The 14325-nt window shown below is 31.4% G+C and overlaps 1 protein-coding gene across 5 annotated transcripts in view; it reads left to right on the top strand.

Annotated features, from left to right (window-relative positions):
- The window catches only part of LOC148616243 (adenylate cyclase type 2-like), a 67175-nt gene extending 55078 nt beyond the window's left edge, over positions 1 to 12097 (top strand). For all 5 annotated transcript variants that reach the window (XM_088583101.1, XM_088583102.1, XM_088583105.1 and 2 more), the window contains 10 exons: positions 809 to 890; positions 1837 to 1968; positions 3605 to 3655; positions 4346 to 4497; positions 7035 to 7104; positions 7399 to 7557; positions 7949 to 8083; positions 9187 to 9397; positions 10034 to 10158; positions 10726 to 12097. In XM_088583101.1, coding sequence (XP_088439227.1) covers positions 809 to 890; positions 1837 to 1968; positions 3605 to 3655; positions 4346 to 4497; positions 7035 to 7104; positions 7399 to 7557; positions 7949 to 8083; positions 9187 to 9397; positions 10034 to 10158; positions 10726 to 10842 — 1234 coding nt within the window. In that variant the 3' untranslated portion in view covers positions 10843 to 12097. The remainder of the gene's footprint in view (positions 1 to 808; positions 891 to 1836; positions 1969 to 3604; positions 3656 to 4345; positions 4498 to 7034; positions 7105 to 7398; positions 7558 to 7948; positions 8084 to 9186; positions 9398 to 10033; positions 10159 to 10725) is intronic.
- The last annotated feature ends 2228 nt before the right edge of the window (positions 12098 to 14325 follow it).

The raw sequence follows: 14325 nt of genomic DNA, 5'->3' as shown, positions 1-14325 counted from the left end.
AGTATGTATACTATAGTACATAATTGTTTTTTAAGAAAAAAATCTGGACAAATGGTTAACATGTATTTGATACATTATTTACATTTCAAACATGTATTGTATATCTTTCTTTATTTTAAGATGTTATATATGTATCATTCATAAAGGATAGCGGCAGTGGTCAATAATATTCAAATTCATTTGCCATTTGTTTGAGTGATGACTTTCATTAATTGCTGTTTACCAAAAATTTTGAATTAAAGCAATCAAAAGTGAACTAAACAAATATAATGAAATGCATTGAACATTTTTCATAAAAAGTCCTTAGATAATTCGAAGTGGACAATAAGTTGAGGCTGACACTTTGCTGAAAAAAAATATTGACTTATAGTCTGGAAAATATGATACTAGATGGTCATGTGAGACTGTGAAGAAAATGTAGTCAGTAGTTGAAAACCCCTGTAGTTGTGGTCAGAGTGACCTGTAAAATTTTGTTTCTGATCATGCAAGGTTCAATGAAATTATTCTAGACAATATGACTTGTCATTCTGAAGTGATATGTCTACCTGGCGTCGAATTCACAAAAAGTTGTAAGTGTGAAATTGGTCATAAATTATGACGTCACAATGCTATTTTAGATTGTGATGTCATTATTTACGATTAACTTTACTCTTACGATTTTTTTGTGAATTCGATGCCTGGATGTGTTTGATTCTTTGTAGAAATAAAATATTTTAAATTCTGTGCATGTGATTATGATAGGAGGGCTCAATGTGAATTAAAATCAAATTTTACTAAAAATTGTTAGTCATTTCTCTTTGTATTTCAGGGGTATAGAATACTACACAATGTTGGGCATTGGAGTGATTATATTTACAGTCCTCATTGCAATAAGTGTTGGAGAGAATTTTGTAAGTAATGCAGATGCATATCCACGTTTTCTCAGAACTATATAAAATTTTAGATTCTTGCAGTTTTTTGTCCCTGTATTTCCCATTTAGAGTTATGTATTTCATTTACCGACACTGTCATTTTTCTGTTAATCTTAAGTTCTTAATCAGTTATAGATATTTTTTTAATTGAAAGAAATTTTTTCTCTCTGATGTATAAGCAATTTGATAATTTGAAAGCACTAATACATGTGACTTCTTAAAGATTTGTAAAACCATAAAAGTTATTTTAACAATTGATGTGTTTTGCATATATATGAAGGTCAAGGAAGTCCATGAGTTTTAAGTACCAGTCCACATGAAATTCAGGCACTGCCCGTAGTTTGGTGATTCATGGTGTAGAAAAACCCACCAAACAAATAATACTTTTTCAATCTAGATGTGCTATATTTGTACATTAAGATATTACTTCTGTATTCAGATCTGCAGTTTTGAGAAAATCATACATTTATCTCCCACTAAAATTAACCAAATCAAATAAAATGAAGAATAGTAACCTGCAAAGTGCCAATTTCATGTACAGTCTGTATAATTTTTATCTCAAAAGCGCAACAACCAAATGAAAAGCTAAGACTTGTTATGTAACTGTTTCTGAATAAAAATTAAAACTGAATTTGGTGGGTGTTTGACATGTATGAATCACTTCCTGTCTGGTTTTTATAAAGACATCTACTTAATTTTTTAAAGTATCTTCAGTTTTTGGGAGTAATGCTTAACTTGATACTCCATCTTTGTGATATTTCTTATTTTCTTAATAGTCTATTGTAATACATGATTAAAAATATTGCACAATTTTATTCATGAGTGATTTTTATGGCAGCTACAGATGGCTTAATATGCATATTATTTATCTGAATATATTTTAGGTGTGTTTTGCATGTAGCCCATTGAGTGTTTTGTTTTGCAGACTGCCAAAGATTCTTTTTTGACTGTATGGTACTCTAAACTTTCACAAGATTTTCTACTGAGTACCCCTGTACATATAATAACTGTATGCATGTGTGCTGTGTTGACAGGCATTTGTTCTCTAATACCTCTGGTAAGTATTATAGCAATTGAAATTTATAAGAATGTTATACCCCACTTATTAGAATATTGGCTATGTTGCAATCTTGTCTGTTCACCCAAGGGGCGGATTCAGACGGGCATGGTGGGCGTGTGCCCCCTAAAATTTGCAAAGTATGGATTGTCAGGGGTAGATTTAGGCAGTTTTAGGTTGAAACTTTAATTTCTCGCTCATTTTACCACAAAAGATATCTACATTGTATCCACTCTAGAAGAATATTTAAAAAAATTAACCTAAAAAAAATGTTTTGCCAAAATTGTAAATGTGCTCCCCACAATCTAAAGTCCTGGATCCGCCCCTGCACCCATCCATCCATCTCTCCTTTACACTTTTCTTTAGAGATGTATCAGCTTTTATTGGAGGGAATGCTTAGATATATGGTATATTGCTTTTTTGTAACAACTTGTACCAAGTAACCCCTTCTAGGTTCCTCTTTTTCTACTTCCTAATTACTATTGGAATAATAATTTTTTAAGGTGATCAACGCATAATGGAAATTTTTGCAACAGATTTCTCAGTTTCTATTGGAGGAAATACTTAGATTAGATATTTTGTATATAGCTTTTACATGATGACTTGCTCTTTGTCTCCCCTTTCCAGGTTCCCTGCTTATCTACTTCCTGCTAACCATAAATGGTTGAGTGGGGGAATTTTTAGCACAATGTAGCGTACAACATCTTGTTAACATTTGTTTTTTCCCATTTTTGTCAATAGAAAACAATTTCACAGTTTAGAAAAGATGGGTAGAATTTTCCATAGAAAATTATTTTTCCTTGTTTATGACCTCTATAAAAGAAATAAGTAATTCTACCCAGGCGCGCCTGCCCACTCCACGAGTGGGTGGTATATTGGAATCACCTTGTCCATCCTTCAGTCATTCTATCTGTCTGAATTTCGTAGCAATTATTTTGGCTCCCAATAGATTGATTGATTTCAAGTTTGGTGTGTGGCTTTATATTGATGTTGTATGCTTCGTAAGTGATTTTGGATACTGTCCTATATCAACTTCCTGCTTCGTGGGACTTCAAAGCTCGTAATAAATGAATTGATTTCAAATTTGATGTTTTGCTTTTTATATGTCATATGTTGAAAGAGATTTTGGATGCTGTCAGACATCAAATGTCTATTTGAGTGGGGGTATAGATAGCATGAAGATGCATGCAACTTTATTTTTATTATCACAATTAATTTGATGTAAATATATATATATATGAAAATTACTGATTACCAAAAAGTACTTAATTTTACTTTATTTAACAAGGTTACATTTTAAATTGTATAAATGAAAAATTATGAGACTCATTTAATGAAAAGGATTCTGCAAATTGGTACGAAGTACTGGTATATACATACAGAGAGTACAAATTCCAGACTAACAATTATCTGCAAGCAGGAAAATATAGGAGAAAAAGAACTTTATTCTTTAATGCCAGGTGTTAAATTGTTTTGTTTTTTTTAATATGGGGATAGTTATGAAAAAAAAACACCATACAAACAGGAATGAAAAAAGATTTATTTTAATTTTTGAGTGTAACCTGCAAAACTATTGTGTGTTTTTAGAATATACAGATTTGAAACTGGTGTAATGTTGCATTTTTGTCAATTTCAGGTCAGTTGCAATAGAAGAGGAAAAGAACAAGATGATTGTAGTAAACCTATTGTGAGTTCAGTTTATGTCTTTGTCTTAGTGTAGGCATATTATACAGGGGCAGATCTAGAGATTTTGATAAGTGGGTGGGTTCATGGCAATTATTTTCTCATTTTTTACAAAATTTTGCACAAATTTAAGAACATTTTCTGAACCCTCAAAATTCCTTGATCCACCACTGTTATCGACTTTTCGATATCTTTGAAAGTAATTTAAGAACATTTTTGTTGTTGGACAACCTGTGACTGTGACAATTCATTGTTAAGGTCTTTAGCAGATGTACTAAGATAAGTGATGATGCGTGACTTAAAATACATTTTCTTTGCATGACAAAAAACTTGCCTAAGGTTGATGAAATTTCATAACAAAATAAAACATATTACTCATAAGAATTTTAACATGTTACTTCATCTTGACATTAATTTTATGGGCGAGGGTGTTTATATATTTGATAGGAGTCAGCATGGGCAATATTGATAACAATTATTTATAAAGATAAAGAACAAGAGAACAGTTTCGTGTGTTGTCTTATTTCTGAAAGCAAACTAGGTGTTGGGTTTATGGGAATTTTACACTTTTTGTACATTAGGTCATTATCATAGTAAAAACATGCCCCAAAAAGTGATAAAATGGATCTTTCTTTTTTGTTTTAATAACTCATGTCTGCCTTATATTTAGCCTGCAACTCCTGTTTTATTTCAGTATTTTGTACTATGCAGTTTCCTGAGTTTGTCAGCGAATGTTTTATTTCTCCAAGTTAAGTTTATTGTGAAGACATTGTTAATGGCAATTTCTTTGGTTGTGTTTGATATCCTCTTCCATACAGATACTGTATTCCAGACTGAAGACAGTGTGTTAGTATTGTTAACAGTACTTGTATTTCTTGTACATATATTTATTTTCAATAAATTATTCATATTCTTTACATTTCCTAAGTGGGTGATGTATTGGAATAACCCTGTACATCTTTTCGTCCTTCCTAATTTCATCACAATTATCTTGACTTCCAATGGGTGGATTGATTTCAAATTTGGTACGTGACTTTAAAGCTGGGCATATGATATAAGTGCTTTTGGTCGCTGTCCAGTATAAATTATGTATTGTGTGGGACTTGGCCATTTTTAACTAAATATAAAGAGTGTGGGTATGAAATGTCTTACTTGCAAGATAGAATGTGCAACTCCATATTTTGTTATTTATCATACACGGTATATATATTATGTGAAGCCTATCTAAACCGAACCTGTTTTGGGAATTAGAATATGTTTGGAATAGACAGGTGTTTGTTGACCAAAAAAAAACAAAAAACATTTAAATTAATGTATAGGGACTCTGGTTTAGACAGGTTTTTCATATTATTCAGGATTCGGTTTAGACAGGTTTTTCAGATTATTCAGGGTTCAGGTTTAGACAGGTTTTCAGATTATTCAGGGTTCAGGTTTAGACAGGTTTTTCAGATTATTCAATGTCAGATTTAGACAGGTTTTTCAGATTATTCAGTGTCAGGTTTAGACAGGTTTTTCAGATTATTCAGGGTTCAGGTTTAGACAGGTTTTTCAGATTATTCAGGGTTCAGGTTTAGACAGGTTTTTCAGATTATTCAGTGTCAGGTTTAGACAGGTTTTTTAGATTATACAGGGTTCAGTTTAGACAGGTTTTTCAGATTATTCAGGGTTCAGGTTTAGACAGGTTTTTCAGATTATTCAGTGTCAGGTTTAGACAGGTTTTTTAGATTATTCAGGGTTCAGGTTTAGACAGGTTTTTCAGATTATTCAGGGTTCAGGTTTAGACAGGTTTTTCAGATTATTCAGTGTCAGGTTTAGACAGGTTTTTTAGATTATACAGGGTTCAGTTTAGACAGGTTTTTCAGATTATTCAGGGTTCAGGTTTAGACAGGTTTTTCAGATTATTCAGTGTCAGGTTTAGACAGGTTTTTTAGATTATTCAGGGTTCAGGTTTAGACAGGTTTTTCAGATTATTCAGTGTCAGGTTTTTCAGATTATTCAGTGTCAGGTTTAGACAGGTTTTTCAGATTATTCAGGGTTCAGGTTTAGACAGGTTTTTTAGATTATTCAGGGTTCAGTTTAGACAGGTTTTCAGATTATTCAGGGTTCGGTTTAGACAGATTTTTCAGATTATTCAGTGTCAGGTTTAGACAGGTTTTTCAGATTATTCAGGGTTCAGGTTTAGACAGGTTTTTCAGATTATTCAGTGTCAGGTTTAGACAGGTTTTTTAGATTATTCAGGGTTCAGGTTTAGACAGGTTTTTCAGATTATTCAGTGTCAGGTTAAGACAGGTTTTTCAGATTATTCAGGGTTCAGGTTTAGACAGGTTTTTCAGATTATTCACTGTTTGGTTTAGATAGGTTTTTTTCTGATGATTCATGGTTCAGGTTTAGACAGGTTTCACTGTTTTTAACATATTTCTGTAATTTATCTGTAGTTTAAGTTGAATTAGTGCTGCTGATGTATTCAAATGAAAAAAAAATATGAAAACTGATTTAAATGGTGTGAATACTTTTAAATCAAAATCTTAGGATGCTTTGCAAAAAAAAAGGTGTCTCTGGTTTAGACAGGTTTTTCAGATTATTCAGGGTTCAGGTTTAGACAGGTTTTTCAGATTATTCAGGGTCAGGTTTAGACAGGTTTTTTAGATTATTCAGGGTTCAGTTTAGACAGTTTTTTCAGATTATTCAGGGTTCGGTTTAGACAGATTTTTCAGATTATTCACGGTTTGGTTTAGACAGGTTTTTCAGATTATTCACGGTTCGGTTTAGATAGGTTTTTTTCTGATTATTCAGGGTTCAGGTTTAGACAGGTTTCACTGTTTTTAACATATTTCTGTAATTTATCTGTAGTTTAAGTTGAATTAGTGCTGCTGATGTATTCAAATGAAAAAAAAAATATGAAAACTGATTTAAATGGTGTGAATACTTTTAAATCAAAATCTTAGGATGCTTTGCAAAAAAAAAGTGTCTCTGGTTTAGACAGGTTTTTCAGATTAGTCGGGGTTCAGGTTTAGACAGGTTTTTCAGATTATTCAGGGTCAGGTTTAGACAGGTTTTTTTAGATTATTCAGGGTTCAGTTTAGACAGGTTTTTCAGATTATTCAGGGTTCGGTTTAGACAGATTTTTCAGATTATTCAGGGTTTGGTTTAGACAGGTTTTTCAGATTATTCACAGTTCGGTTTAGATAGGTTTTTTTCTGATTATTCAGGGTTCAGGTTTAGACAGGTTTCACTGTTTTTAACATATTTCTGTAATTTATCTGTAGTTTAAGTTGAATTAGTGCTGCTGATGTATTCAAATGGAAAAAAATATGAAAACTGATTTAAATGGTGTGAATACTTTTAAATCAAAATCTTAGGATGCTTTGCAATTTTTCTTTCAGATCTGTTTCTATATTAGGATCTGTTTATACAGCGGTTATGTTTGTAGCTTTAGTATTTTTCTGTAGACAGGTAAGAATTTATTTCTACTTAAGATTTTTTTTACATATTGACTTGAAAAAAGAATAAATTTCACCACAGATTAATCTCTTTTGATCTGTTTAGATGTTTTATAATCAAAATCAAAGGCACCCATGGGTCTTCAGGGAAAGACAAGGAAACCCTCACACCACTGGGAAATAGAAGCATTTATTGATAACCTTTATTGAAAAATGTGCATGTATGTTTAAGTGAGAAAAAAAAGATGTTCTTAAGTAGTTTTGTATTGTTATATATTTTCCTACTTGACTAAACTATCATTTTTAGGTTGAGTTTATGAATCGATTAGACTTCCTTTTAAAAGATCAATGTAGAACAGAAGCTAAACTTTCTGAGAATTCTGCATCACTGAATATGAAGTTACTAGAGAATATTTTACCATCACATGTGGCCGAATACTTCCTTACTGATCAGGCTAAAGACCAGGTAGATGTTTATACCAATGTTAAATAAGAATTGATAATTCAGTCAGTGATAGTGTGTATTTATAATGTGTTATTTTTCAATAAAAACTTTATCATTCTTATTTAATTTTCTTCTCTCTTGATTTTGTTTCACTATTTTTTGCGGCATAGTTGTAACAACTGTGTCACATTAAGAATATATGAATTATCTTGCTTTGTTTTATCTCATACAAACATGAATGCCCTCCACTTAAAAACAGAATTTCACTTTTCAAATGCTGATTTTACCATTATGTTTCTTCTTTTTAACTGTATGATTACTTCCAATGTTAGCCAATTTCCATTTTTTTGTTGGCTTAGTTAAACCATTTTGCTTTTAGCTTTGTACTGATATTTGTTTTTATATTCTGTAGGAGTTGTACAGTGAGAGCCATGATAATGTGTGTATCATGTTTGCATCCATTCCAAATTTTAAAGAATTCTATCAAGAAAGTGCTGCCAGACAGTGTATAGAACTACTCAATAATATTATTGCAAAGTTTGATGAGGTATGAAGCTTTTCATTTGGGTCTTACATCAGTTCTTACTGATTTATTCCTGCCTTTTTTGCACATATTTTATCTACCAGGTAAATGAAATAGAGAAATTATTACATATTTTCGAATGTAAACTAATGTACAAAACTAGAGAGTTTCATTAAAAACAAAATAATTTACTGTTAACAAGTTGTTGTGTTATAATGATTGACAAATCTGTCTATCTACCTTCATTTGAGTTATTTAGAAATGAGATATGAGACTTTTAATAAATTGTATTTTCTCCTTTAACAAGACAAGATTTTATTTATAAATCTCAGACAAAATATTTCTCAAAACTTTCAAGTTATTTTTTTTTAAATTTAATTTCTCATGAAGTTTAATTACCATTTTATTAGTTTATTTAACCCATGTTAATTCGATTATAATTTGTAATCTCTCCAAATTATCAACTATAACTTTCTTGATCTTATAAGAACATTATTTATATTAACCCAAAAATAAAGCCATACTGGTTTATTCAATTAATTTAATTTCAAAACTGATAGGTTGTTTACAGAAACTTGGTTATTTGGCATTTCGATTTTAGGAAATCCTTTCTTTTCCAATTCTTCACAGAACTTATCCAAGGGGGTCCATTTTTTGGGAGGTATTTTGACAGCTTTCTTTCAAACTTGAGTGAATGGTTAGCCACAATGCAAACTTGGATGTATGATTGATTTTCACAGAAATTAATTTGGATACTGCTTTTTATACGCCGTCTAAGACAGGACGTATTATGGTATACCATTGTCCGTCCGTCGTCAACACTTTGGACAATAACTGAAAAACCCTTTCACGATCTTTTATGAAACTTTGATGAATTGTTCATATTTATGAATGTAAGCTCCCTTTCTATTTTTCAGATTTTTCGTTTCTGTGTTATGACTTTTTATACTTTAAAAAGGCAGAAGACCCGTAGCACTGTTTTTGTTCAAATTTACACAACCACTTGTCGAATATGATTTTGTAAATCTTCAGTTCTGAGCTTCTTTTATGGCTGGAAATTTTGAATTATTTGCATTAAACTTTTTTTAAATAGAACTTAATAGTTTATAATAACCTGTATTGAACAGATGCTCCTTTTACCTGAATTTACCAAAGTGGAGAAGATAAAGGTGATAGGAAGTACATACATGGCAGTAACAGGATTGAAGCCAGACCAGGAAGTGGAATCTGATTCAAGACACAAGACTAATGTAGTTACCATGACAAAGTTTGCATTAAAAATGATGTCAGAACTTGATTCTGTAGCAAATAATGGATACAAGTTTAGACTGAGAGCAGGTAATGAAAAATGAGGTAGCAGTTTATACTGCAGTTTTTCTATTTGATCAACCAAAATGCATTGACTGTATATTTATTTTATAATATATGATCACTGACAGTATTTAATATTTAAGCTCCGCCTACTTTCCTACCTATGCATGGACAACCTGTTTATTGTAGCATCATTGATTGGAGCCACAGTGGGCTAGAACAGTAATAAGTGTGTTGCTTAATAAAAAATAAACTTGATAAAAGATTATTAGGGTTGCAGTTAAAAGATAATTACAGTGCATTGACTAGACATAAAAACAATGTATGAATTCAGCATGAAATGGAAAAAAGTGATCTGCTAAAGCCAGGCGTTTTACTACGATTCTAAGGCTTTCATTGTTATTATTTCATGTCATTACACTGTTATTGTATATTAACTAAATTGTGTCTCTCTATATAGATTATAGAATCCACATTACCAATGCCATTAGTATTTTAATTTGAATACAGAAGAAAAGTCGTCTTACTTAATTGGCAAATGAAAAGCATATTTAAGTTAAGGTTTCTGAATGTGATTTCAATGTAGACAACACACCAGTACATATTTAATGGCAGTTTTTATAAGAATGCATGTGCTAAAAAAATCCCATCTTTTCTCCTAAGGTATAAACACTGGACCTGTGACTGCTGGTGTGATTGGTGCTAAACGTCCCTTGTATGATATCTGGGGTGATGCAGTTAATGTTGCCAGTAGGCTAGATGCTACTGGACAAGAAGACAGAGTGCAGGTATAAACTATTGTATTTGTTAAACCACCTGTGTTTCAAATGTGGCATTAATGAAGGGCTGTATTTTTTATAATTTGGTTCAAGCAGTATTTTGGATACCAAACATCTATTATAATGCATCATACAACAAGGGAAGAGAAATCATAGTGAATTAAAGAATTGAAAATCCAATGGAAAATCTGTAAAAAATTAAAAACAAACCAAACAAGTTTTAATACTTGCTTAGTTTTGACTTTTATTTCATTGCACAAATTAGACAGGGCTAATATTTTTACTCTTGTCTGTCATTTCATCATTTTCAATCCGTACAGTACTAAATCATTGCAGATATCTTTAAGCTAATTTTTGACATGTTTATAGTAGTATGATCTGACATTAAGATAATCCAACAAAAGCATCAATCTCATTAATAGACCTAACTTATGACTGCAGGTTATAGAATCATTCCATTATATACAGATATAACAGTATTTTTATGGTATAATGGTATACTGGCTTTGAATCTGATGTTTGTATACTTATTGATCCTAGATTTTTTAAAGTTATGGTTAATCATTTTTTTTTAAGATAACAAAGAACAATGCTGAGATTTTAATAGAAGAGGGATTTAATTGTGAATATAAAGGAAATACAATGTTGAAAGGAAAAGGAGAAGTAGTGACATATCTTGTTCATCCAACTTGATAGGGGACAGCACTCTAGTAGCTTGGATTTAATATGCAATTACATCGTGTATATCTAGTCAGAGAGGTCTATATTGCTGATATGAATGCAGATAGATGAAGTGATGACCATATTGGTCTAGTTGTTGAATTTAAGTCATGCAGGTAGCTGGAAATATTTCAATGAGACGTATAGGATCTTGCCAGGATGCAACATTATGTATTTATTATAAGAATGAAATATTATATAATTGAAGTAGTTCATCAGTGTAAGTTATGGGTTTGGTTTAATGTGAAAGGTTTGTACATTTTGGTATGAAGATTAGTAACATCTTGTCTGATTTTAGGTCTATTTTCAAAATTGGTTTATCTCACCATAGACTCTTGTTTTTACCTTGTTTGTATTTTTTTAATAGTTTTTAACCACATTTGTCATTTTAACATATTGTAGTACTGTGAAAGTACTATTATTTGTTGGGTACCAGTTTTTGTTGTTTTCCTGAGTAGGAACAACAGCAAAAAGTGGTTCCCCCCAAAAAAAGTGGATTTCCATTGATGTGTAAACTGAAAACCTCAAAACCATGAAATCAAGAATCCACAAAATTGTGTTTCTTCCCTAATCCACAAAAATTGGTATTCACGAATTAAACTGCTTTCATAGTAAGTAGTTTTTATATGGGTCTTTGCAATAGAACAGAGTTGCAATGCTACATAATATAGGTGTTAGCATATCTGTTAATTCATAGAGACAGTTTATTTCAGTTAAATTCAATATGATATGATACAGTGGTTTATTTCTTAATTTCTTGTTAAAATTAGCAAACAATTATTATATCAATAAAAGGAAGTTGTAAACATAAATTATTATAATGAATATGGAAAAATCTGTCACATTAGCTTCCCCATATTTTATGGATTCTACTTTTATCTTTTTCAATTGATTCTTCATGTAACACATTTTGAGAAAGCTTTAGAATTTTTTAAACATCAGTAAATGCTCAGTGATTTCTTTATTAAGTAATCATGGAGTGGTTTCAAGCTTGTTACAGGTGTCATTTATTGACTGACATTGTCAGAAGTTTTACGACAAAAGAAAAGAATTTAATTTACATCGAATGCAAAATTAGCTGATTTATTGTAAACTTGTTGAATTTACAAGAATTATGACTTGTTATATTATTGTAATACATTTATACTAATAAACTTCTTATTGTTTATACTAGTGAACCTGGAAAGTTAATTATGTTATAGTAAAATATTTCAATATTTAAAACATACTAGGAGTGAACTTTTATTTGTGCTAAATCTTCAACAAACCTTGCAAAGATAAAATGAGATTGCTACATGTAGACATTTGACCCTTTCTACTGATGAGATTTGAAGTTGCATGTGTACCGAAACCATCATACAAAACTGTTTCATCAAAAAGGTGGTGTAGTGTACACATCTACATTTTATAGCAATAAAGACAGTTTCAACAGAGATAAATCCGTATGAATATCCGCTGTTGAGAAATCAGCGTTCTCCATCCCACATTATAACTGGTTGTTTTGACCAGCTGTAATTGTAAAAAAAACCCTTTAATTTTGGAAAATTTGTCGGCTTTTATTAATTATATTCCACAAAACAAAGCTGCAGAAGGTATTATGTTTATGACTGAACTGTCTGTCCATCATCACTGCCTTGTGAGTACAATTCCTCTAAAACCACTTGACAGATTCCTTTCATATTTGGTAGGATGTATTGTTATAAGTTGAAGATATGCATACTATACTACCATTTTGAGTAAACGGATTTTGTAGATTTTGGTCCCCTAAATGGTTCCAGCTGAAACCACCAAAATCAATCCCAACCTTCCTTTGTGGTCTGGCATCTTGTGGTACAATTTCAAAGCAATCCATTCCCTTTTACGGAAGTTATCCAGAAATCAGAAAAAAGACTTGTTTCTGGCCCCTTACTCTTCCTTGGCTCAAGTCACAACCCCTAAAATCAATCACAGTCTTCCTTTTGTGATATGGCATCTTGTAATACAGTTTCAAAGAGAACCATTCACATTTACTCAAGTTATTGACCAGATTCCAAAAAGCCTTAGCCCCAAAAATCAAAACTAGTCTGACCATCAAAGGAATTCCTATGCTTTTACTGGACCTGTATAATTATATTCTATGAAATGTTTGTTTTTAACCCTTAATTCTGAAATGCTTAGGGCCATGACACCCAAAATCATACCAACCTCCTATTTTAGTTTGGAACCTTGTTTTAAAAAATTATCAAGATCAACCAACTAAAGTTCAAGTTATCACACAAAAAACCAAGTGTCTATGGACGACGACATGTAATGTCAGTACAGTATGCACATCTACATTTGGTTACAATCAATTTCTTCTAAATATGGAAGAAATTTATCCTGTGGTTTTAGATGAGTTGTACTCACAAGACCTTATGGACATTTGGCTACTTTTACCATGTCTCTCGTTTATTTCACAGCAGAGGACTATAATCTTCACAAGACACTGAAAGCAGTAAATAAAATGTTTCAGGAGGTGCAGCTTGATAATATACATGTGTTTATCAAAAGCTCAGATTTCAAATTTGTTGAATTCAAAAAATGTTACATATTGTAACTTGATGTGAATTATTTGAAACAAACATAATTTAGTAAGGAATTCTGTTTATGATTGAAAATATTTTTGTAGCTTTAAAAGAAAAAAAAAACATTCACTTGCAAAAATCTTGGATTTTAAGTATCTGACAAGATTTGTTTTCACTTTACGCACAAATGAAAGAGAATATATAAAGTTTCATTGAAATCTATTCCTGAGTTGAGGACTTGTGTTTTCAAACCACCAAATGTTTTCAACATTCTTATTTCATATAGCTCTAAACTGGTTGATTACCTCCCTCAAAGCATCTTTCTTTGTGCAGATGAATATATATGGTGCCAAATCTATACATGTATGTACAGTTTCTTTAAAATTTATTAATGGTGACAACGTAAATCTTATTTTGGTTGCAAAATCCATTATTTCAACCATCCAGCAATAGTTATCTTGTTTCAATCCATAATACTGTCAAATTCCAAGCAGTCCACCTGAAGTGCGAGTTATTTCCCTTTGCATTGAATATATAAGGACCTAAGTAAAAAGATGATTAACATGAAGTTAGATACATTGTCGTGCCAGGTATACCACTTTTAATACAGGAAGTTAAAATGAAATCACAACAAAAATTGCTTGCACATTATGACCAATCTACATTATATGTAGCCACATTCACACTGGACCTCTTTCCAGTGGGAACTGAAATATTTGTAAGAAAAATTTTATTAATCATTCCCTATAGTGAAAATGCAACATGAAGTTGATATTGGACCGCAGCCAAGATGGCTTACAATCTATATAAAGCCACTCACTAGATTTGAAATCAATCTGTCCAGAGGGAGTTTAGATCTTGTGACAAAAAAAACTTCAATGGGAAAGTCCCACATAACAAGAAATTGATATTG

Source organism: Perna viridis, chromosome 5 (genome assembly GCF_037379345.1).
Source record: "Perna viridis isolate PV_CMFRI_1.1 ecotype Kerala chromosome 5, ASM3737934v1, whole genome shotgun sequence".
NCBI lineage: Eukaryota > Metazoa > Mollusca > Bivalvia > Mytilida > Mytilidae > Perna > Perna viridis.
Note: the sequence above shows the minus strand (reverse complement) of the source record. Positions and strands in the feature narration are given on the sequence as shown.